Source organism: Psammomys obesus, unplaced genomic scaffold (assembly GCF_907164565.1).
Source record: "Psammomys obesus unplaced genomic scaffold, mPsaObe1.curated_primary_1811, whole genome shotgun sequence".
Lineage (NCBI taxonomy): Eukaryota > Metazoa > Chordata > Mammalia > Rodentia > Muridae > Psammomys > Psammomys obesus.
Window position 1 is genome coordinate 18,789,961 of NW_026593286.1, and position 24,253 is coordinate 18,814,213.

Consider the following 24,253-nt stretch of genomic DNA (forward strand, 5'->3'; position numbering starts at 1 on the left):
CAGATCTTGGTTCCTAATTTCTCCCTCACCTCGAAAAAACAGAGAGCAAAACCAGAGTTCCTGGAGAAGCAACTGAGTCAGACGAGCCTAGAGTAGAAGGAAATTTCCTCAAACCTAGAAAATCCTGTATTGATGGAGGAAAAGCAGACACAGAAGACAACTGACAGAGCTTCCAATAGACAGATAAAAAAAAAAAAAAAAAAAAACTTTGAAGAAAACATAAAAATGGTATTGGTTTACAATCCAAAGAATTAATATCCATGAACTCAAGGAAATAATTGAGTAAGTACATGATAAGAAGAGAAAAATCTCTTATAGAACAATCTTAAGTAATTTATGTGAGCCGTGTGGTTGGCTCACATAAATTAATCCTAGCACTTGGGAGGCAGAGGTCTGAGTCTGAGGCCAGCCCAGACTATAGAGTGAGTTCCAGGACACCCAGGGCTACACAGAGAAACCCTGTCTCAAAATAACAACAAAGCAACTTATGTGGATACCCTGCCTCCCATTAAGCAGAAGCATAACTGCCAGTCTTTGAGTATGAGCTGTACAGAACCTTCTTTGAAAGAAAGGGCTTTACAGTAGCGGGGCCTCAAAAGTACCACCTTGACCATGTGATCAAGGTCAGCATTAGCAATGATGTCATATTGGTGACCTGTGTTCCTTTTATGATTGATACTTTGCCTTTGTTACTGCTATATCTAGCCCAGCATGATTTCTGGGCCCCTGACCTGGGTGGCAGGAGAAGAGAGCAAGGACAAACACTCAGATACACATACAGAAGAGCTGAAATCATGTACGCTCTCCTTGTGAAGCCGGACCAATTACACAACAACCGGGAACCTCAGTGCGCTAGGGAAGGAGAGCTTAGTCAGTGTGGGTGGTCTCTGTGGGGAACCAGCCTCAGGCTGTAAACACCCAGGAGGAGGAAGCTGTGATGGCTGCCCTCTTTACACTGTCAATATTCCCTCACAGAGTAGAGGAAGGCTTTGCCAGTTCCCATGGGTTTGGGGCAGGGGTTCTTCTCAATAGGACACATTCACTCAGGACTTTATCCACTCCTTACATATTCACTCAAGTCTCCCTCCACCCCTGATTATGTGATAGTTTTCCAAACCCCATCATAGTTCTGGAGATGTATACAGGGGTATGGTGTGTGAATATATATGTATGTGAAGGCCTGAAAGACATCAGGAGTCTTCATTGATCATTCTCCACTTTATTCATTAAGGCAGGGTCTCTCAGTCCACCACAGAGCTTGTAAACCCAACTACTCTGGATAATCAGCTTATTTCAGGGATTCCTCGTCTTATGCCCTCGACTGCTGGAATTACCCAGCATTTATGTGAGTTCTAGAGATTCCTGTTATCACACCTTAATGGTGGGTGCTTTACCTACTGAACCCTCTTCACAGCCCCATAACCCTGTTATAAACCATGAGAAAAATATTAAATTCTAATAAGCTCCTACAAAAAGCCTTTACGAGAACTCAAAATTGTCAGGTTCAACAAAAACTCAGAATGGGTCAACTCCAAGACAGGCCTGAGGTCACATAATGACTAAATGTATTACAGAACCACAGGACAGAACAAAAGATATTGTGAAAACCAAGATCTGAATAAGTCATGGAATAAAACTATCAAGATTAGGTGAAAAGATATACAAACTATCTGCACCATTTCATCAGTTTTCTATAAATTCAAAAATGTTCTAGGCATCAAATCTCTTTGAAACCACCACTCAGGGGCACCATAGCTAATGACTGCGGAACTGTGTTGGTCTTTGCTTCCCAGCGCACTAACACAAAGTGTGGCATGTTCTCTGTAAGGGTATTTGCTGATTGGGAACTTGATCTTTTATATGACATGTGATCGGTTGAATGAAGAGTTTTGCAAGTTTGGATTTTCTTGTCTTCCAAGGTCAATCCACTTACTCTAGAACTGGGTGGGAAGGGGGGGGAAGTTTATTCTAGACAAACTAGAAACTAGGGTTCAGAGAGATCCCGGTTTGCCTGGGGTTACGCAGCCAGTGAATGACTTTTGGACTTGTATTCCGTCTTCTGTATTTGAAAACTTAAGTCACTGGGTTTGTTTCCTCTGCTATACAGAATGCCACACACTCTGTGAGGTCGTGGTAGGGTAAAATAAGCATGAGGTGTCCAGTGGGCACTGGCTCTGTGGTGGTGATTACATGGTGGAGGTACTCTCGGTGCCTTTCAATCTTGTCTTCTCCATGCTCCAGGGACTACAACAGGGACAAGCCTTCGATTCTCCTTAATTTCTTCAGCCTCAGCACAATAACATAACTATTTCACAGTGACTGTCACAGGGTGTAAGAATGGGTTTAATGCATCTCAACTTCATGTCAGGCCCAGCACCCCGCTTTTGCCTCCTTAGGGTGGAAGACTGGCAGAGGCCCAGAGAGCAGCCACTTTTTTTCCCCCCAGAAGGAAAGCAGGGTAACACTGGAAAACTCTCCACGAAAACTGTGCCTGCTTGCAGAAGCTGTACACCAAAAACTTATTTGTGTTAGTGCAAACAAATGGGATTGATGTTTGGTGGCTGCGGTGTGGAGAAACAAGGATTCGTAATGGCTTTCCTGTCCAATCTGGGCCTCCTAGGCAGGCATAACTGCTACCCAGCAGTGGCTGGGTGGGTAGGCACTGTGGTTTTGGGTTAAGGCAGTCTAGGCAAACTCTCTACCCTGGTTCTATAGTCTAATTTGGATCACCATTCAGCACGTTAACTGTCTCCCCTGGCGTAGCCTCTGGCCTGGTGGGGTTGGAGAGGGGATGGGAAGAGACAATACATGGGTTAGAATGTGACAGCAGCCGAATGAGACGCTTCACAAAAGGAAGAGATCGTTCACGCTCAGAGGGATTTCATCAAACTGAACGTTCTCTCTAAATAGAAAGCTTGAGGATTTACAAACAGCTCTCATGAAGTCAGCTCTTAAGTGACTGCAGAAAATTGTGCCTCTCATAAAGTCTCAATTTGTCTTATTTATGGGCAAATTTCCATCCCATTAGAGGACCCTGAGTTATAGATGTTCACCACATCCTGCTCCCATACAAGTCTAAGTAAAAATCTTCTCTGAATTAATCACCTTGTTCTTCGGAAGCACTCCAAGTTCACCTTTCACCCCTAAAATAATTAACTAAAAGTCGCTTTCAGAGAGGAACCTTTTAGCTGCTAAGCCAACCAGTTTTCCTGGGGCATATGCAATATTTTATTCTTTAAAAAAAAAAAAAATCTGAGGTACAAGTTCATTTCATGACAGAGATATAAGGGTTTATCCCAGAGTCACAGGAATGTTGAGTCCTATGAGGCCTCCATAGCTAGTCCTGGACACAGGTCAACATGCCCAAATAGATTCACATCCATCCATCCTTGCCTCTCTTCTGTAGTTTCTCAAATGCATTTGAAGCTATCTGGCAGGATCACCAGTCACTGCGAGGGAGACAGGGTAGACCAACCAGAAACAGTGGGCGAGAGCATCATACGAAATGGACCACTGCAGTGTGACAAATGTGATACAGTTTTCATAAAGCCAATTTTTAGGTCTATACGGAATAAGTTACAAACTGTCCCATCTCAAAGTGTATTAGTTATTACCTCTAGGCAGTAGTAAGCTAGGAGTGAGGGGGACAAGAATGTAGACTTTCATCTTTTTTACTTACACTTACACTTTTTTACTTACACTTCTAATTTTACATCAAATATATAGTAGTGAGTATATACTATATATACATATATATGTATAATATGTATGTATAATAATATATATAATAGGTAATATATATACATCAAATATATAGTAGTGAATAAACATCCCCACAGGACGGTCTTTTAACGTGTGGTGCTGCATCGTCATCCGTAAAAAATTAACCTTGATCTATCTTCCCCCAGGTGGATAAAGCTTGACATTAAAGGCAAAGTAGCAATGCTTCTAGATAGTATCTTTGTAACTTTGGGCTTGTGCCTACCCAAGTGCTTATTTCAGTTAACCGTTATGTGAACTTTTGGTATATTTCACCCTAAGAGTGAAAGGCTTGGAAGAATGGCTGATAATAACAACCGTCGAACGGAAGTTAGAAGGGAAACGTGGGTAGAGGCTGCTGCAGAACCGCGGAACTGCCAGCTGCCAACAGTACCCCAGAGATGGGCCCATGGGCATCGTTGTGCCATTTGCTGAGGTTAGGAATGTCTCCCTGAGACCCTATAGGAAACCAAGACCAAAACACAGGTATCTGAGACCGCTCTAATGAACCCCTTCCAAGCCACATATGATGCTATTCTTGAACTTGCTTCGTGAGAAGTAGAAGGGATAAATACTTGATCAGACTTGATGTATCCATTTTGCAAAATAAGGAGCAGTCTCAACTCAAGTTCGTTCTTTGTTTTCCTGTGGGTTCTCACGACCCTGGAGACAGCCTCAGGTCATGGGGGAGGACTCCCTGATGTCTCTGAACGTGTGACATCGAACACAGTGTGTGGTTTGTACTTTGTCACTATGGGATCATGTTGGTCTCAACCAGAGGCTGGCAAACTATGGACCATGTGCAGTGCCTGCCCCCAGCGTGTTTCTGTTAAGTTTGTGACCTTAGAATGTTTGAATACTTGCAATGGTTTTAAAAATCAAAATAAATGCTGCTCTTCCTGCTGGGTAAACCAACCTCACAAAGGCGTGTGCTTTTTCTTCGCTTTAGAAGTTTATTACCTTAGACAGTGCCTGATATTACGAGACGCTGAATAACTTTGTAGGTGTTCAACTTTTTAACTAGATATTGGGGGTTGTATAGGAAGCACTTCACTATTTAGGATTGTAAATTACGGGCTGGAGAGATGGCTCAGCGGTGAAGAGCACAGAATGCCCTTGCAGAGGACGCAAGTCTAATTCTCAGTGCCCACATTGCAGCTCACAACTGTCTAACTCCTTTTCCAGGGGATCTGACACCCTCACACAGATATACAGGCAGTCAAAACACCGACATACATAAAATAAAAGTAATTTAAAAAGGATGTAAATTACAATTACTCTACGCCACTGTCTCTTTTAATCCAGAAAAGCTAAAAGTAATTAAGCCTCTAAGCAGGCCTCTGTCTGAGAACACAGAGGAAGGGAAATGAGAGGAAGGGAAGGGAAATGCTGGCACCTACCGGCCTTGGACTCTCCTGCTGCATGGCAAAAGGAATATAGGCTTTTAAAGAAAATACTTTATTTCAATGAGTTCCATGATTTTTGCATGTTTCCTTCTGTTTTTTTCCTTTCTTTGACCCCTTCAAAAGGGAGAGGTAAAGCTATCCCAGTTATCAGAAAATTCAAGTCTCCCTCTCTTTGGTGGACTGTCTGCGAAGGTGCTTTCATCCAAGAGGTCTCCCAGATCCTGGGGGCTACCAGAGGTCAGTTCAAAGGACTCTGCTGCCTCCAGAAGTTCCATGTCACTTCCATCTTCTTCAAAAGACTGCTGGAATAGGTCATAGATGGTCTTCTGCTTTGGGTCCTTTATTAGAGAAAGAAAAGAAAATGTAAAAAGCAGCAGCTAGCCCTAACACCGACACTCATGACAGCACTAAGGTGAGAGATTGTGCATATTCTTCAACCAGGGACCTACAGTGCTCATCGGCCTGGCGGTAAACCAGTATCCTGAAAGAGATGTCCCCTTCCCGCTGTCTTCTCTGTTGCTCACTGGCTAAAGACAAGCAGAAAAGATGGGTACAACAAAGAGGCTGCTCTCCCAGTAAGATGTATGATGGGAATGTTTTTTTTCCCATTCATTTCTTATTTTCCATATCCACACTTGAATATTACAGTAGCTCCAGTAATCTCACTTCTTCCTAAGCCCAAGATTCCTTTTGTTACACCATGGGCTCTCTCGTGTCTACCTTAAGACTGAAGTTGCCTTCCTGGCTTTCTGCAATTAGGTCTCACTGTAACCAGTTACTATTTCTTAACAGACTTCCTCCACACTGATGAACATCCTTGAAAACTGATCAGGGGAGCATATCACATAAGAACTCCAGATTATTGCATTAAACTGTGCCCTAGGATCCCAGCCTTTCAGAACAGGAAGTGATACTAAAGACCACTGAGGCTGAATTTAGTGTGTGCTTCATGTCCTTCCAAAGGATGCACTCATCAGCCCCTTTGTGAACAAGAGCAAAGTCGAAACTGCAATGCATGGCCGCCCAGTCCTGCTCATGCCCATTTGATTATGAGGGTAACAACACCACTCACAACCTGGAGCATGCACAATTAACTGGAAATGAGTTCCAAAATCAGATTATTCTTTCATTTCCCCTCTTGGAAGGAAGGTTGTTTTACTGAACATAAGGTCTTTTTGCTTTTGTCTCCACAAAGGAAGCATTTTCTTTTTCCAGTTGCTAATGGAATTCTCAGCTCTATCTTAATAAAAATAGGTAAGCTGATAAAGTTTTAATAAAAATAAATACTGATAAATCTCATTTATATCACTCTGCACTTGTAGTTTGGGCAGAAAGTTTTTAATGGGTTCAAAGTTTCTGAGTGAAAGGCCAAGATGAGAAAAGGGTTGATCAGAATCCCTCAGAAGCCTTTTTCTTTTCAAAGGGCATCATTAACTCAGGTGTCCTTAGCACAGTAAACACCCGCATGAGTCAGCGTGCCTTCAAAACTTCAAGGGAAGGCCATTTTAATGGTACCTTACTTCATGCCACCATGCTTCCCACTATGACGATAATGGACTAACCCTCTGAAACTAAACCAGCCCTAATCAGATGTTTTCCAAGAATTGCCATGGCCATGGGGTCTCCTCACAACAGGATCTCATTCAAACAGAGAGAAGCAGCACTGAGTGAATGTGAAAGGAGCACATGAAGCCCTGAGTCAACCTGTACTGTTGACGTTGGCACGCCCCCATGAAAGACCTACCACCTCAGACCCACGGGAATGGTAAAGTCTCTGGTAGAGAGCAAACGTTGGCTGGGTGTGCAAGGAGAAGTATTTACAAACAAATGACCGGTGTGTGCAAAAACTAACCCCCACAGCTTCCTGGCCCAAGATGACTGTATCTGGGACGGCTTCCCACCTAAGCCTCCAACCAACAGTAGCTAACTCCTCTTTTACAAGGCTATACAAAGTAAACATGATGAGGTTCTGGCTTGTTTTGTAAGAGCGGCTGCTTCTAGAAAAATAAGCATAGCCTATCTGATCCCAGCTTTTCTGTATGCATGTCTGTGCATCTGTCCTTTTTCCATTCCCCAGTCACTCCAGTTGGGTTTCCAGGACTAAGCTGTGTAGGATACGGCAAGGCATGATGGCTCCATGCTCTCCAAGTTGCCCAGAAGCCTCTGAAAGCGTGCACCCATCATGGGAGGATGTTCGCTGGCCTCTTACGCTTTTTGCTACGAGAGCTGGTGTTACAGAGGAATTAGATTAAAAAATTAAAAAATTAAAAAAAAAAAAAAGAGTTGAAGTCTGTCAACCTATGAAAGATAGGAGATGCATCTCTTGGCATGTCCTTGAGAGGAATACATTTTGAAGATCAATGTTCAACAACAGGAAACAGATACTCCATGTAAAGTCTTCAGAAAAAAAAAAAAAAAAACTAAACAAAACAAACTCTTGGATACTGTCTATGTATTTACTAAATAGCTTAATATCAGTCTGTAAATTAAAAGTAAAACAGTGGAAGAAATTGTTTACTAAATGCATCTAGAAGGTAATGAGAAATGGCATGTGTACAAACTTTTTGTTGAAAATGATTTTCAAGAATCAACTAAACATAGACCTTAACGTATGACCATAAAATTAAGGAATTTTAACTTAAAAAAAAAAAAAAAGAAGAAGAAGAAGAGGAGGAAGGAATTGTGGGTTAAGGTGGAAAGGCTTCTTTCTCTGGCTGGTCCACATGCCATGTGACATTTGACTACGCTGGGACAGTTCTGTGGTGGCCCTGCGGTATGGCTGGTATTGCTGTCTTATGGGGACAACTGAACAGCTGCTATGGGGAATTTTCCATCTTTTTCTTATGGCCTGATGAGAGACAGCAGCTCAGCCTTGCTCTTGCAGAGTCTTTAGGGCACGTGGGTAGCAGCAAGAACCACCACCACTTCCTCATAAGGGATGCACACCAATGGACAGAATGACTGTGGACCCTCCCATCCTTCTCTCAGGACCCAAAGGCTTGGCAGCCAGCTCACTGCCTCACTTTATGTAGTGACACGGGGTCATGTGTTTTGAGTTACCTGGTAGAGATAATCGGTAGCTTCTGTAATTTCCGAGAAATTGGTCTCAGAAAGCCCGGCTTCCCCCAGAACTTTAATCTTCTCTTGAATCATAGGCCTGTGTGGGAGAAATAATCTGTGGTAAACACAACCTACCCAGAACCCAGACTGACTAAATGTGCCCCCTTTCAGGGACTTGAGGGACTGTGATGCAGTAACGATGGCACATCTTTGCATCTCTCAGTCCTTCCTGAAGTACTTTCTCCGTCTCAACTGGAAATAGTCCACTCTTTGTACATAACACCAGGAAATAAATCCTGCCTCATTACAATAAAAACCTGAGTTCGCTGTCAGGAGCTGCCCCATGAGCAAAGCCACTTACAAAGAATGGAAGTAGGGTGATTTGCCTGCAACTCCACAGACACCAGGCTGAACAGACATGGAGAGCGGACACTCATGGGATAACTGAAGAACTTCACATCAGGAGGAAGGAAAGGGATTGAGAAAGAACCCGGAGAAGTTTTACTCAGATGATAGACACATGTTGAAATGTGGCCCGTTAGGCCTGGGGGAGCAAACCTCAGGACCACAGCACCACAGGAGTCCAAGGTTCAAGGATTTGAAAGTCCAAGACCGTCTGGGCTACAGTGAGACCTCAAGGCCAGCTTAGGCAACTTAGGGAGACCCTGTCTCAAAAAATGAAAAGGATTGGGTGATAAAGCTTAGCGGCAGAGAACTTGCTTAGCTTATGGGAAGCTCTATGATCAATCCTCTCTAACACACACACACACACACACACACACACACACACACACAACACATTGCAGCCTACCATGAAAGTACTACATGGTTCAGAATAAGCCACTTTCTCCATTCTCCATGCCTAGCCTTGAAAACAGTGACCATCATATCAGATCACAAAAGAGAAAAACCCACCTGTCTTAGAAAGTGCCATAGCTGAGAACAGACTGTTTCTTAAGCTAAACTCCAGCTAACATCTAATCTTTTCTCCAACTTGGGCCAGTGGGAAGTCACTTCCCTTTATTATTACTGATTTTTGTGTGGATATAAACATGTTTTTGTTTAATCCCAGGTGTGGAATGGGATGTGGATTCCGATAGTCTACAGCAGCAGACTATTAGCCTCATTAGCTGTTGCCAGCTGCAGATAGTTTTAATCTGAGGACTCTGGAGAGAGAACAAATGCCAGAGCTCAGAGAGTGTTGGAGAGCTTTGAGAAAGGACAAGGCTCCTTCCTGTTACTTGCCTCCTGCAGCTTCTGGTTGCTGTTGATACAGTGAGACAAGAAGCTGGAGATCTCCTGAAATGAGGATTTGACTGACTCCAAGGAACCAATGACCCTAACTAGCAGGAAGCAGCCAAGAGAACTGCATCCGTCTCCCACTAACCCTTTCTCCCTCCTACCTAGTGTTGGAAGGATTGGGGTGGAGTAGGCAGAAAGATATAAAAAAAATATAAATAAAAGAATTTTTTAAAAAGTGTGCCAACAGGTTTTTCCCCTGTACCCTGCAGGGAACATTAGTGAAGAAAACCAAACATGGCCAGTAACTGGTCTCAGCAAAAGTGAAAGCACTGAAGGAGCAAAGAAACCACACCCTCTGATCCACGCCAGTTCACCTCCTCATCCAGGTCACCCACTCAGGCATACCAAAGGTAGTCATCTGCTGTGCCTTTTGCCACAAGGTAGTGAATGCCCACAGAGTTCGCCTGTCCAATGCGGTGCACGCGGTCCTCGGCCTGGATCAGCACCTGTGGGCCCAGGGAATGAGACAGTTAAGGAAAGGCCTTAGGAAGCCCAGCCCACCACAGCGAGGGGCACCTATCCATCAAAGCCCCCTGAGCTGCCTCTATAAAACATTTATAAAACTGAAAGAGACTCGAACCTCAGGACCTGATAGCAGAAGCCATGCTTAGGCACTGTGTGAGGGCTTGTGAGGAAAGCATGCATACAGGCTCTGCCTCCGGTCTCTGTGCTGAGGGGCAAATGACAGAAACAGGCCCACTTCCATTTCTTATCTCTGGAAACTTAGAAGCTGTATTTCAGGGGCTGCAGACGGGCCTCGGCAGTTGAGAGCACTTGTTCTTGAAAGGACCTGGTGGCTCACAACCATTACAACTCAGTTCCAGGGGATGTGATGCCCTCTTCTGACCTCCAAGGGGCACCAGGCATGTATGTGGTATACTGATGTATGTTTAAGCAAAAAAAAATCTTACACATAAAATAAAAATGTATCTAAAATTTAAAAAAATTATCTTCCAAATACCTAGATATATCAATCCAGAAAGGGGGTCCTGAATGAAGAATAGGATTGGATATTGTTTTTATGTGCTGATAAGCCCCTTAATGACTGACACCAGGACAGTTTTATGAATAGCTTCCAACCCATCACTAAAGCAATGGCTGACATGTAGCCAGTAAGAGCAACATGTCAGAAAACTGGAGGGAAAATAGTATTTTTCTGAGACTCAGAAGAAATGTTTATGAATTCAAACAAATGTGTTAGAACTGTCCTCATATCCCTTAGTTATCAGTCACATCAAGAAGACAATGACCCAGACCTTGTATTTCTCAGTCCTGAGCATGCCCAGGGGGATTCCAATCAAGCACATTCCTTACCCCTGGGTTCCAAAACAGCTCAGCAAACACCACCAGGTCAGCTGAGGAGAAGGTGAGGCCCATGTTGGCGGCGGTGATGGACAGCACCGCCACGGTGCGCTCTTTGGACAGCTGGAACTTCTGGCACAGATCCTCCCGTTCTGCCGAGGGGGTGGAGCCATCAATTCGGATGAGCTGTACTTGCTGTATGACAATGGGGGAAACAGAGGTGAGCTGCAACAGTATCTAGGAGCCGCCCAGCCGGCTAGTCCGGGTAGGGCCCACAGACAGAACCACAATGCTATCCAACCCTCTGCATTCGGGGCTGTCTCTCCTTTTATAAAACTGAAGGTTGGACTAACACAATTGTATAAGCACACTCCTTCCTAAAAAAACAATACAAACAGACCTTTGGTTCACGGTGCTGAGTTCCAGTACAGTAGCCTTGTGTAAATGTATAGAACAGTATTACCACCAGGATTCCAACTTTGATACAACCCACGGATCTTCAGGTTTCCTATGTTATCTGTGTCCATGTGCGTGTGTATGTTTGCCTTGGTGTATGTAGGCATGTGTGTGCCCACATGTGCACCCAGATGCTGTGGGGCTGAGCTTTTCCCTCAGCACCATTCTCTGTGGCTGTCAGGTGTCGTCTGTATCGGTAGCCTGCTCACGGTGCTGCGGCGCAGTATCCATGGCACACGCCCACGATCCCATCCACAGAAGGGCACCTGGGCAGGACCCACTGGGGATTACTACGGTAAAGCTGGTAGGATGTTCGTGAACAGGCTATTCTGTGTGAACTTAAGTGTTCATTTCTTTGAGGTAAATATTCTAGAGCCAATTTCTGGAATATAGCACTTGCATGCTTAGTCTGGCTGTTTTCTTTTAAGAGGCATTTAAAATATTCTTCTTTTCAAATGATAAATACTGTAAAACAGAAGTAGTAGTAACATTTCCGATCTATTTTTCCTATTACTCTTTTCTCAATGTATATTGCATATCTTTAAAGAAAAATTATATTTTTCACCCTAAATCATACTATAAACTACTGAAATAGTTCTACATTTTAAAGTTTTAACGCCTATAATTATGTGACAATAGATAATTTAATCATTTTTCTATTTCCTTTTTTGTTGTTGTTGTTGTTGTTGTTTTCCAAGACTTTTGAGTTTCTCTGTGTAGTTCTGGCTGTCCTGGAACTCGCTTTGTAAACCAGGCTGGCCTTGAACTCTGCCTGCCTCTGTCTCCTGAGTGCTGGGATTAAAGGTGTGCTCCATCACTGCCCATCTTCTTATTTCTATAGATTTAGGGAGCATCTAATTTTTTCTAAAACAGAGGGATTGGTAGGTATTTATTCATCAGTAGGGGAGTTAAAAAAAATCCCTGTAATATATCTATACAGTGAGGTATTTAGCACTTAAAAAAAAAACTTTACAAAACAATGATGAATCCTAGTATATGAAAAAAAAAAAGAAAAAAAAAACCCAAAACAAACAAAAACCAAAAAGAGAGTACATAGCGAATGATTCCACATGTATGTCAAACTCCAAAAGATGCAAAGCAGTCAAGACTGAGTGCAGATGAGCAGGGCTTAGACAGATAAGAGCAGGAAGGATCACAGAGGGGCGGGAGGAACTCGGGGCAGGGGGAATGGACGCGTTCACTGTCTTATCTATCGGCCCAGTTTGCGCGTATCACACGGCAGCGATACCTCAATAAAGCCAGCACGTGGTTATTTCTTTAGGTTACTAAAACTCACATACCACAGTGAAAGAGGAAAAAGTAAGATCCTTGCCATCACTGCCAGGTAGCTTTCTGATAAATAAGCAGAGTGCAGCCTTGTCAGCAGTGCGGCCGCACACACTTTAAGGCCCCGCTGACCTGATGAAGGAAAACAAACTCTCGCTGAGTGTGGTAGTGCACACCTGTAATCCCAGCATTCAGAGGCTGGAGGCTGGAGGATTGCAAGTGTGAGGCTAGTCTGGGTTACACAGCAAGATCTTGTCTCAAAAAAAAAAAAAAAAGGATACAGCCTGTGTGTTACTTACTCAGTTACTGGTGGAAGTGAACTGTTAAAAACAGCCACTGCTGTTTCTTCTTTCAGCCACCTTTTATTTCCACTAGTGACCGGTACTGGTCTTGTATGCAGCTACCCCTGTTTCTATGCTATGGAACTTGCTGCTAGTCTCCCTAGCAGATTCCCTTATATGAGTTTTCTTCCAAATCCTCCTTTATTTTGTGTTTAGGAATATCTTGGCTTTCTTGAGTAGATGGTTCAGTGAGAAGCCCAGGACCCACATGTGAAAGGAGAGCCGCATAATCACAAGTACAGTGAACAGTGAGCTAACGTTTCATTTAATTCCCCTCCCTGCCTCAATTACCCAGACAGCTATCTAAATTGTTTGCTGAATAAATGAAAAGAATCCTCGATTGTATGTCCTCCAGATGCTGGACTGCACAATTCAGTGTTAACGACTTATTTATCATATGAGACTTAAGATGTTCAGGGTCAGGTCTCTGATACTGCTGTCCTTTCTCATACCTTCCATACCTCTCCTGCTATTTTCTGAGACGTCCCTTAGGATCATAGGTTTTCTTTATGTTCCCTTTAAAACCCAAATTCAATTGTGCTGAGGTGTGCAGGTCTGTAACCCAACTGTTTGGGAGGCTGAGACAGGAGGCTCACAAGTTCAAGGCCCTACATGGTCAACCCAGTGAGACACTGTATCAAATTTTTAAAAAGTAATAAAGGGGGCTAGGGATATAGCTCAGTGGTAGAACACTTTCAGCAGCTGAACCATCTCTTTAGCCCTGGCCAGGGTATTTTAAAAAATAACTCATTTTACTACAGTTATTTGAATTCCAAAATATTGTACTAAAATGTATACATTCTAATAGTTCTGCAATTAATTGCCTTGGGTTTCTCAAAAACCCTGAAGGTCCTCTAGATAATACAGATTCAGCTATTTTACCCTGTTCCTAAACCATCTCATAGGCAAGAACCAAACCCAAGAGAGTTAAAAGATCCACTTCTACAACTTCCAGATAAAAACACCAAGAGCAAAACATTTATAGCCTTATTTAGTGAAAAATTTCGTAAATTAGTCACAAAAAAGCATAAGCCACAAAACAAAACATGGATAAACTTGACATATAACTAAAATGATAAATCTTTTACTCAAAATTAAGTTAATGAAGTGAAAAAACAAGATAACTGATAAATAATTAGTAGCCAGAATTCATAAAGAATTTTTCTTAGTCAACAAGAAAAAAAAGGACAATCCAACAGAAAAAGAGGCCAAAATAGATGTCAACAGAATCTTCATAGACTAAGCCAACCTGATTCCTACACACCTGAAAGATGACATATTTTCGTGGAAGTCAGAGGAATGCAAATGGGATCAAGAGCAAAATCAGTTCATTTACTGCCTGGCAAAAGTAAAGTCGTAAACATCTGATGATATGAAGTGTGCATGAGAACACAGGGCTGCGAGAGCTCTTTGTTGGGATCATAAATCTGAGCAGCTACCTTTAACGGCAATCCGGGAAAGCTGAAGATGAGCCTATCCTGTGCCTGTGGAAGACCACGCTCGGCCACACACAGCCTCATCTTCAGACTCACTAGTGGCAAGACTCCGAGCGAAGGCCAGCATGCATCAGCAGTAGGTGGACTAGGGGGACGGCCACACAGCCCAACAGTGCTCTGCGGCGGTGTATGCCCGGCACACCTGCCTACAGGAATCTCACCTTACGGAGGAGTCTCACGAGAGTGTCGAGGCAAAGAGCAATGGCAGACACTTGCACTGCGATACTGCTGATGCAAATTCTTTAAGCACAAAGGGACCAGATTTAGTAGGGGAAAGACACTGGTGGCTATTCCTGTTTGTCAACTTGATTACATCTGGATTCAAATGGCTATGCACACCTAGGGGGGTTTTTCTTAATTAAATCATTTCAAGTGGGGAAAGATCCATTTCTTCCAGATCTTTTGAGGTGGGAAGATCTACCTTTACTCTGAACCACACCTTCTACTATATAAAAGGCACAGAAGAAGGAAGTGCTGTCTTTTCCTGCTTGCTCTCACAGGCATATCCATTCCTTCACTGGCCTACTTCTTTGGGATTCTGGGAAATACTGAAGACCAGCTAAGACATTCAGCCTTGTGGACTGAACAACTACTGGGTTCTTGGACCTTCCATTCATAGTCAGCCATTGTTGGATTAGCTGGACTACAGCCCATAGTCATTCTAATAAACCCTCTTTCTATATATGAGAGATTCACTTTATAAGTTCTGTTACTCTAAAGAACCCTCACTAATACAGACACGCACTAGATTTAAGACAGGGCCTCTGGGGACGGAAGGAGCGGAATGAAATTAGATTACTTACTGCAGCCCAAGTATTTGATTACTTAAAAACCAGGGAATGGAGAGATGGCATAGCAGTTAAGAGCATGTCACTGTTCTTGCAGAGTGCAGAGTTTAGTTCCCAGCTCCCAGACTTGGTGGCTCACCACTGCCTTTAACTCTAGGCTCCAGGGGATTGAATGCCTTGGCCTCCACAGGCATACACATACACGAATGTAATTAAAAATTAAACAAATCGCCCAGGACTGGTGACACAGCCCATCATCACAGGTAATAAGGAGTTCAAGGCCTGTCTGAGCAACAGAGTGGGCTCAAACCAGTCTCAATCACTTAGCAAGACCTTGTCTTTAAAAAAAAAATATATTGAAGCCTAGAAACGTAGCTCAGTGGTACGTCACATGCTCAGTATCCAAGATGTCCTGGACTCAATCTTCAGAACCACAAAAACTAAACAAATCTTAAACAACAACAACAACAAAAAGTCTTGATATAAATACAGTGAAACTTGCCTATGCAGCATGAATGGGAGAGCCACAGTATTGAATTTGACTCTGTATCCCTTAAACATTGTAGAAGTGTAGGTAATGAAGGAAGATAAAGGAAATTTATAATCCTACACTAAAGCAAAATGAAGAGCAAGTGAAAATGCAGTGTTTCATTTTAATGAACATCCCTTGAACTCCCTCCAGATAGCTTTTGCTCACTTTATCAAAATCTATCAAGTGGTAGTAAAAGGCCAGACACTGCCACGTGCAATCAATAAAGGCACCTGTATAGCAATGAGGAGGACATGCTCATGAACACTTTGCCATTTCCTTGCCTGTTAGTTGTGTTAAGAAAGCAGAGAATGAAAGAGTCCCTGGGGACACTTAACGCAAGGCCCCGCTTATGGCAGGAGGATGTCAGAGCAACCCACGTGGGGAAACACTTGACCCCACTGTGGTTCCCCAACTGACAACTGCTTAGAAGGCCTTCAGCAATATTTCTAGAAACCACAGCCTCACTTCTTTGCTCAGTCCTGACCCAACACTTCACAACAGCCTGACATACAAAAATGGTGGAAGTCAAGACCCGACGCCAGACTTCAGAGAGGTCTTACCTTCCTCCCAAGTTCCTTAGCAATGGCATCCAGAATCACCTTATGGTGTGCAAACACTAGAAACTTCTCTCGTCCACTATCCAAAAGGTCCAGGATATATTCGCTGCATTCGACAATGATAACAAAGCAGATTAAACATACAGTTGCAGTTGGTTCCCCAAAGTGATATTAAAACCCTACAGGTACCTGCCCCCTCCTGCCCATCTTCCCCCTTTCTGGGAGCCTCTCTTTCTCCTTTTCGCTCACACCAGATCATATGGTCAGAGAACAAGGGGGAAAACAATTTTCTGTCATGTGTAGAAAGTTTTCTATCTCTAGTCATCTTACATACACAAGCAGTTCTCTGTAAGGAACAGCTCCATGTGTGTCTGCTATGTTACTATGTGGGATTCACATCATGCAGGCTACTAAGATAATCGTCAACTTTCATGTTAGTCATTGTTTAATCTGCTTTCACTCACAGAGCCACGTCCCTCTCTTGGCCCAAAATCATTGCTTTAAAACATGAGCGACAGCAAGAGGCGAACAATGGCACCCACTTACATGACACAAGGGATTTTAGCTTCTGCCGTTCTGTTGAAGAAGACGATGAGAGCTTCTTTCTGCTGCTGTTTCTGTGAAAAGAAAGAACAAGAGTTTAAAAACCCACCCCCAGTGCTCTGGAATAAGCTGACCCAACTGGAAATACCCTGAGCTTTCCCCATTTAGCAATTGCTCTATTCTAGTACATTTCAAAACTGTACGATTCCAATTCTTGTTTTAAGACACATGTATTAGGCTGGAGAGATGGCTCAGTGGTTACACTGGTTGCTCTTCCATTGGACCTGGGTTCAATTCCTAGCACTAAAGTGGCGTGGCTGATGGGCATTTGTAACTCCCGTCCTAGGAAATCTGACGCTCTCCTCTAGCCTCCACAGGGACCAGACTCACACGCAGTACATAAATATACATGCAGACCAATAGCCCATACACATAAAATAAAATAGAGTGGTGAGGACGGGGCACTGGCTCAGCCGCTCAGAACACTCGTCACTCACGCAGAGGAGAGGACCCTACTTCTGATTCCCAGGACCCGTATTGTGGCTCACAACCATCTCTAACGCCCGTTACAGTGCACCCAATGCTCTTCCAATCTCTTTGGGCATTAAGTATGTACATGGTGCACAGATATACAGAAAACACTCATGCATAAAAATATAAATAAATCTAATAAATTAAAAAATATTTGCTTATTTAAACTTCTATCTAGTTATATACAAACATATTTTATATAGAAAGTCATATAAAGTATATAAAGTACATAAAGTATATAATATATAAAGTATATAAAATGTTTTATATAGAAAGTCCATGTATAGGACGTAGACACACTCACACACACTGTTTGTTTTCTGAGACAGGGTTTCTCTATGTAGTTCTGGCTATTCTGGAACTCTCTCTGTAGATCAGGCTGGCCTCAAACTCAGAGCTCTGCCTACCTCTGCCTCTGGAGTGCTGGGGTCAGAGGCATGTGCAACACCACTTGTCCAGAAATATACTCTTAAAGTAATACACAAATGTGGGCAGGAGAGATAGCTGCTAAGCCTCATGACCAGCGTTCAGTCCCTGAAGTCATAAAGTAGAAAAATAGGACCAACAAGTCCTCTGATTTCCACTGTGTTGTAGCATGAATATTGGCCCCCAACATAATAAATAAGTGTAATAATATCTTAATACAAATGTTTCATGCAAAAAGTATATGAAATCAAAGATAATTATTTTAATAGAAGGGTGAAGAAATAACACTACTTATGTATAGTGAGAATTTTGAAGTTTGATTTCTTTAAAAACACAGAAGTATTGTAAGAATGTGTTTTCGTTTTAATCCTAGGTATGGGAATATGGGCTGCTTCGAAGCAGCTGTCCATAATTTCCCTTGTGCACTGATGGGGGCATGATTTTGCAGATAGTTTCTGTGATTGTGTGGGATTTCTGGGGAATTCTGGGGACTTTTCAGAGGGTGTATAAATGCTGGGACCCTAAGAGAGGTGGTGGGCTGTTGTTTGATTGTTGTTGATTGCAGTCTGTTGAGTAGTCGTGCTCAAAGAAGAAAAAAGAAATTAGATATACTGACAATGAAGATCAAACTTGCTCCAAGGAGCTTGATTCTCCTAATCATCAGGAAGTCGTCTAACAATAACATCACCCCCTTTCCAGCCCTGGACTCTATTCAGGGATCTCTTCCCTTTCCTCTCTATCCTTTTTCTCTCATATCTAGTGTTGTGGGGTTGAAAGGGAAAACAAGAAGGGGTGGAGAAGGGTTGAAGGAAGAAGAACCCACAAAGCAGCAAATGCCGGTTTCAACTATCACCATGCAGTACTCTAAGAAATATATATGTAGTAACTCAAAAATGAAGATTGCTGTGAAGGAGGCCTCCACTACACAGATGAGGAAAGTAAAGCAAAGCACTGAGGTAGTTTCAGTTGTTGCAGTTCTGCTAAAAAGCAGAGGTAGAAAACTGTAGTGTTTCTAGGGCTCAAATACCTGGGCCTGGAACCTGATGGTGGGAATTCAGCAGCCAATTCATATAAAACACCATGCCCAGCAGTCACAAGCGGTCAATAAATGCCACTTAATATGAGTGTTTTTCTTTACACAGCAGACATCTATTATATTATTGACATTACTGTATTTTCTTTTCCTCTTTTTGCAATGCTGGGGATTAAACCCAGGAACCTGCACGTGCTAAGCAAGACTCCACCACTGACCTGCATCTCCAGCCATGGTATATTTTAATGTGAGAGAAAGCAATAGATTTATCTTTAAGAAGAAAAGAAGCCTTTCTCAAACTGAGTAGACATCATAGCATCCATTAATTATCGAGCCTTTTCTGGCTATGGGGAAGGGATTTTTAAACAACTTGTAGTCTTTGTTCCTGACTCCTAGACTCTTATTAAAATAGATGCACAGGGGTTTTCAGATTTCTTTTCTATGTTGGAAATTTGAATGGACTGCCAACTGACAAGGGAGAAGGGAGGCTGTCACTGGGACTCGGCGTGGGGCTGCTTCATTTTCTTGCTTCTTTTGCTGATCAGAAACGAGCTGTAGACAAAGGACCATTATAACCAGCTTTCCTCAATGAGCAAAGCTTTCATTACAACAGATTTTAATAAATGGCTGCTTTGCTTTCTCTTTTCTATACAAAGGTTATGATAATGTCTTCCTGATGGAAAGGTTTGAAAGAACAAAGAAACAGTCCTTGACAGACAGGCCAGTGGTGCCTGTCGGAGCAACCACGATGTGGGCTGAAAGTAATGGTAACAGGGAGCTTTCTGCCGAGCCACAAGTCTCATTTGACTATATCCATGCAAACATGATGCTGTTTAAGCTCATGAACTAAGAGTTTTGTCTGTGGTCACCCAGTCCACTGGCCAGCCACTGCTGGTTCCCCTCCCTGAATGAAGTTAAACATTTGATTTTCCTGAAGACTGCAGGGGATGGACAGCAGATCTCAGGGGCTGGATGGAAAAAAGCTCTCGGCTGTATGCTCGAAGAACTTTACCACAGCACAGACTTCATGTTCATCATTTCCCAAGGGGAGTGACCACTCCTCGGTATCTAAGGCAAGGGTGATGGTCACCAGCGGGCAGAGCTAGAGGCAACCGACACTATCCTTATGCACCTCCAGCCCCCTGTCCTACATGTGGCCACATTAAAATATCCCCTCAAATGTGGCTGCTTAACATTATGAAATGCCCAACATTTCTAACTGCCATGACTTACCTTAAATTTCACTAGTATTATTTTATTAGTTAGGTATGAAGTCAACCTTTAGGCTGCGTATGAAATAACACGTGGGATTATACACCACACTTACAGAGCCATGTACACTGGTGCAGGTTAAAAAGCTGCTCGAACAACTTGCTGACCTAACTACAGTCCCCGGTGCTTATTTCCTCTTTTTCCCTCTTGGCTGCCCTGCCCATCAATGTGATTTTCTTCCTCCATTCAAATGCTCATTAATTGTTTTCTTGGTTTCTGTTTTTCAAGACAGGGTTTCTCTTGTGTAGCCTTGGCTGTCCTGGAACTAGTTCTGTAGACCAGGCTGGCCTTGACCTCAAGAGATCTGCAGTGCATCTGCCTGCTAAGTGCTGGGATTAAAGGCCTGCACCTCCACCACCCGGCTGTTCTTGTTCTCTCTCTGTGTCTCTCTCTCCTCTTTCTTTCTGGTTTTTCTGCTTGTTTGGTTTCTATGCCAGATGTTCTCAAGCTACTTCCAAAGGCAGGCCAGGTACAAACAAGAAACACTAATGGCCTCACTCCAGTCACACCTACAACAAACCATCATACTAGCAAAAACAAAACAAAACTGTATCTTTGGATCTAAAAACCCTGCATGCCTGAATTCTCCTGGTTAACATTATGATTGCTGCCCTTGTTGGTCAGGCATTAGGGGCAGTCCTTTAATCCCAGCGTCTAGAAGGTAGAAGCAAGTGATCCCTGTGTGTTCCAGGCCATCCAGGTTTATCTAGTAAGACCCTGTCTAAAAAGCAAGCTCTGGGCTGAGGGTGAGCTCAGTGGTAAAGCACACATTCAGCATGAGCAAGGCTCTGGGTTTAATCTACAGCACTCCCCTGCCCCCAACCAAAAAAAAAAAAAAAAAAAAAAGAGAAGGAAGAAAGAAAATACTTAAAATTTATAACGTTTTTATTTACTGACTTATTTGTAGAAATCAGCAAAAGACCATCAAGATTGATGTTTGTTGACAGAGCATTGTTCTAACTAGGCATGGCGGCCAAAATCTGCAGTCTTGGCTGTCAGGAGACAGAGACACGAACACTGTAAGTCTGAGACTAGCCTGGGCTACAAGCAAGACTTTGTCTCAAAAGAAAAAAGAAGCCACTAACGCCACAACAAAAGAGCATGGTCCATTATGTCCACATCAATGGAAAACTCCACCCAGAGAATAGCGCTCCCTTTCTGTGGGGTATTCAGGGTACCGCATGCAAAATTCTGCACACATGAAATATGGTATGTCAACTCACGAGGGCTTCCTCCGTCCTGCCCAATTTCTTAAAAGCATTGGCCAGTCTTGCTTCTCCCACCATAAGCAACACTGAAAACACTGCACATTTTGTCTCTTGCTGTTTCTGTTTAAATCTGTCACTTCACAGAGGCTGAGATGGCAGCAGTGTCTGACTGCCTTTGTTCGGGGGACTATCAGGGCCCAGCCGAAGCTCTGTGACGATGTGAAAAATTATCTGTGGCTATGTATTTTCTTGCTAATGAAAATTAAAGGGCTTTATCCCAAAAGACAAAAATAGAGCTGGTACGGATTCTTCGTGGCACTATGGATGCCATGAAAATGAAGGAAGAGTCTGAAATAAAAGCCAGCCAGCAAGTGTGTCCTGTGTGCAGCTCAGAAGATCTGTATCTAAGCTCAGCTCTGTAAACACCAATTCCAACCCCTCCCAACCCAAAATGCATGGCACAGGCTCACACCAGCATACGCACATGCTTCCTATACACACACACATACAAACACACACACATACACAGACTAGGTCAGGTGAGGAGTGAAATGGGCTGTCTCTTCTTGCTCAGGGAGGCAGAAAAGCTCATGTAAAGCTGAGTTCAAAGACTCTGGACCACGTGCACAGAGCAGCTTTCAGATGGGCACCCGAGGATGCACCCGTTCCACAGTCCCCACTCACTGTCTTGTCCGTGGTCATCTCTTTGGCTGCTGCATCCAGGGCTGCCTTGGCCCTCTTGCTGATCCGACCAGGGTTAACCACCACCATCTTGCGTTGCTTGGCCGGAAGCTGGGAAAGGACGTCAGATTTGAGCCGCCTCAGCATGACTGCCTCCTCCAGCAGCAGTTTCAGCTCGCCCAGGTTGGAGGAGCCCGAGTAGTCCCAGCCCCAAGACAACTGAAGAGAAAGACGACTTCTGTTAGCCTAGGACCTCCAGATGGCACTGTTCTCCTAGCACCCTGAGTGAGCTTCAAGAGAAGGCTTCAAGACTCAGTGAACCTCAGCTGAGACAGATGAGGGGAGAAAGGACGTGAAAACAGCCAGGCATGAGAGAAGCCAAGCACTCTTGTTACAGCAGCGCACAATGCATACAACATTTCCAGCAGTTTAAGTGACTTGAAGTTTCAGGGTTCGAAGAGCCCAGAACATGTTTGTGCTGGTGTGGCTGAAACCAGGGCAAAGTTTTGGAGTGCCCAGGCCATCCCTCATTCCATGGTCCCTGGCTGGGAGGCTGAGAGCTCAGCTCCTTTTCTCTCTCATAGAGCTGGAGAAGGTGTTAGAAACTAAAATAAAAACTCTGGCTGAGTATAAATGGGCGGTCATCGAGCATTTGCCTGGCACATATAAGGCCTTGGGTTTGAACCCATCAGAGCAATCAACTGACCAACAGATCAATCAATCAGTCAATCATCAATCATCAATCACGTCCTAGCCTTCTCTAGTAATCTTACTAGAGATGGGACTGATCTCTATGTAGGATACCAGGGAGCAAAGGGACTTTTCTGCTCTGCCTGGTCACAGCCCAGTGCCTTCCTGCCTCACCTTCCCCTGGACCATGAGCTGCCTGAGGTGGGAAGCTCACTTTAGAGGGGTCAAGGACAGAGCATAGTGCTGGACACAGGGAGAGTTTCTGCTAAACTGGAAGAAGAAAAAGATGGTCAAGGCTAGGGAGAGAAATTGGTCCAGTGCTGTTTTTTTTTTTTTCTAAAAAAAAAAAGCAAATTCAAGGGGCGTTCTGAGCAAATGCCTCTCGACAGCCACTGGGTATCAGAGTTTGGCACAGGTGCTCTCTGGGCTACACTTAAACAATCTCGGGAAGGTATGCATATCTTAATTAATCTGGGTATCTTCCCCCCAGGTTTAATAGTCTAACCTCTTCACCTTGTAGGTTGAAACCGAATAATTCTAGAGATTTAAAACTGGAATAATCACATTGTAACAAGGTCACTGGCAGTGCACTGGGTGGAAAGAAGGATAGAAGGAAGACGGTTTGTTGAGGGGAGGAGAGTGGGGTGGAAAGGAAAATAAGCGGGACTTCGAAGATGGTGCCTCACAGTGTCAGAGACAGGGGAGGAACAGCCAGACACTGGGGACATAGGAAGGGGTGGTCGGAGTGAGAACAATGAACTCCACCTTATTCCTTCCCACTCATGTTATCTACAGACTTGGCTAGTCGAGGGAGGAATCCTGTTCAGAAAGCAGATCATTTGCCAATAAGACAGAGGTAAGAATCATGCAGGCGATGTACAGCAATCTGCTCTGGAAACAATCCTGAGGAGCGTGAGCTGCAGGCTGTGTTAAGGAAGTAGATGGCTTTTAAACATATTTGACAACTGAGGATCCCATCAACAACCACCTAGCAAAACAGTCTGCCATTAAGTCTGCAAAGGCACTGGAGTTTACACTGTATGTATTTTGTGAATGAATGAAAATGCTTTTTAATATCTGAAGTTTTTTTTTATATTAAAAGTAGTTTCAAAATATGGGAAACAATCATAAATTCACAGGGCAGGGATGCCCACTCATGGACTGTGAATAATTGCAGCCATTTTTCCAAAGTGTCAGTGTCTCTGCTGCAAATAGGGGCTCGGTATATTTTTTATTTGGTCATAAAACAAATGACTATGGTCTGAATTGTCGAGGGTTTATAAACAGCGATAACGCTTTCATTGTATTTCTGCTTGCAGTACTCTCTGCCATCGTTGGAGAACTGGAGCTGTGCAGACAGCACTTTGGAATCATATTTAGAGGGGTGACTTGTGAATCAGGGGCAACTATCCCCTGAGAGTCAGACTCAGAGAGACACCCTCCCAAGCAGCTTGAAATCATGTTCTGTTCTATGTGCTCCAAGGTTCTCTGTGGTCTGTCGTAAGAAAGGACTTCCTTTCAGGCCAGAAACCCTCATTATTTCCTCTTCTTTCTTGGATCCTATGTGGGCTCCCTCTAACCTG

At 43.5% G+C, this 24,253-nt stretch overlaps 1 protein-coding gene across 2 annotated transcripts in view; it reads right to left on the bottom strand.

The window, feature by feature from the left end:
- Nucleotides 1-5,196: 5,196 nt before the first annotated feature.
- Smarcal1 (SWI/SNF related, matrix associated, actin dependent regulator of chromatin, subfamily a like 1) overlaps nt 5,197-24,253 on the bottom strand; it is a 48,323-nt gene continuing 29,266 nt past the window's right edge. For both annotated transcript variants that reach the window (XM_055616857.1, XM_055616859.1), the window contains exons 11-17: nt 21,984-22,199; nt 16,833-16,903; nt 16,290-16,392; nt 10,842-11,024; nt 9,873-9,973; nt 8,226-8,322; nt 5,197-5,503 (exon numbers count right to left, since the gene is read on the bottom strand). In XM_055616857.1, the coding sequence (XP_055472832.1) occupies nt 5,282-5,503; nt 8,226-8,322; nt 9,873-9,973; nt 10,842-11,024; nt 16,290-16,392; nt 16,833-16,903; nt 21,984-22,199 (993 nt within the window). In that variant the 3' untranslated portion in view covers nt 5,197-5,281. The remainder of the gene's footprint in view (nt 5,504-8,225; nt 8,323-9,872; nt 9,974-10,841; nt 11,025-16,289; nt 16,393-16,832; nt 16,904-21,983; nt 22,200-24,253) is intronic.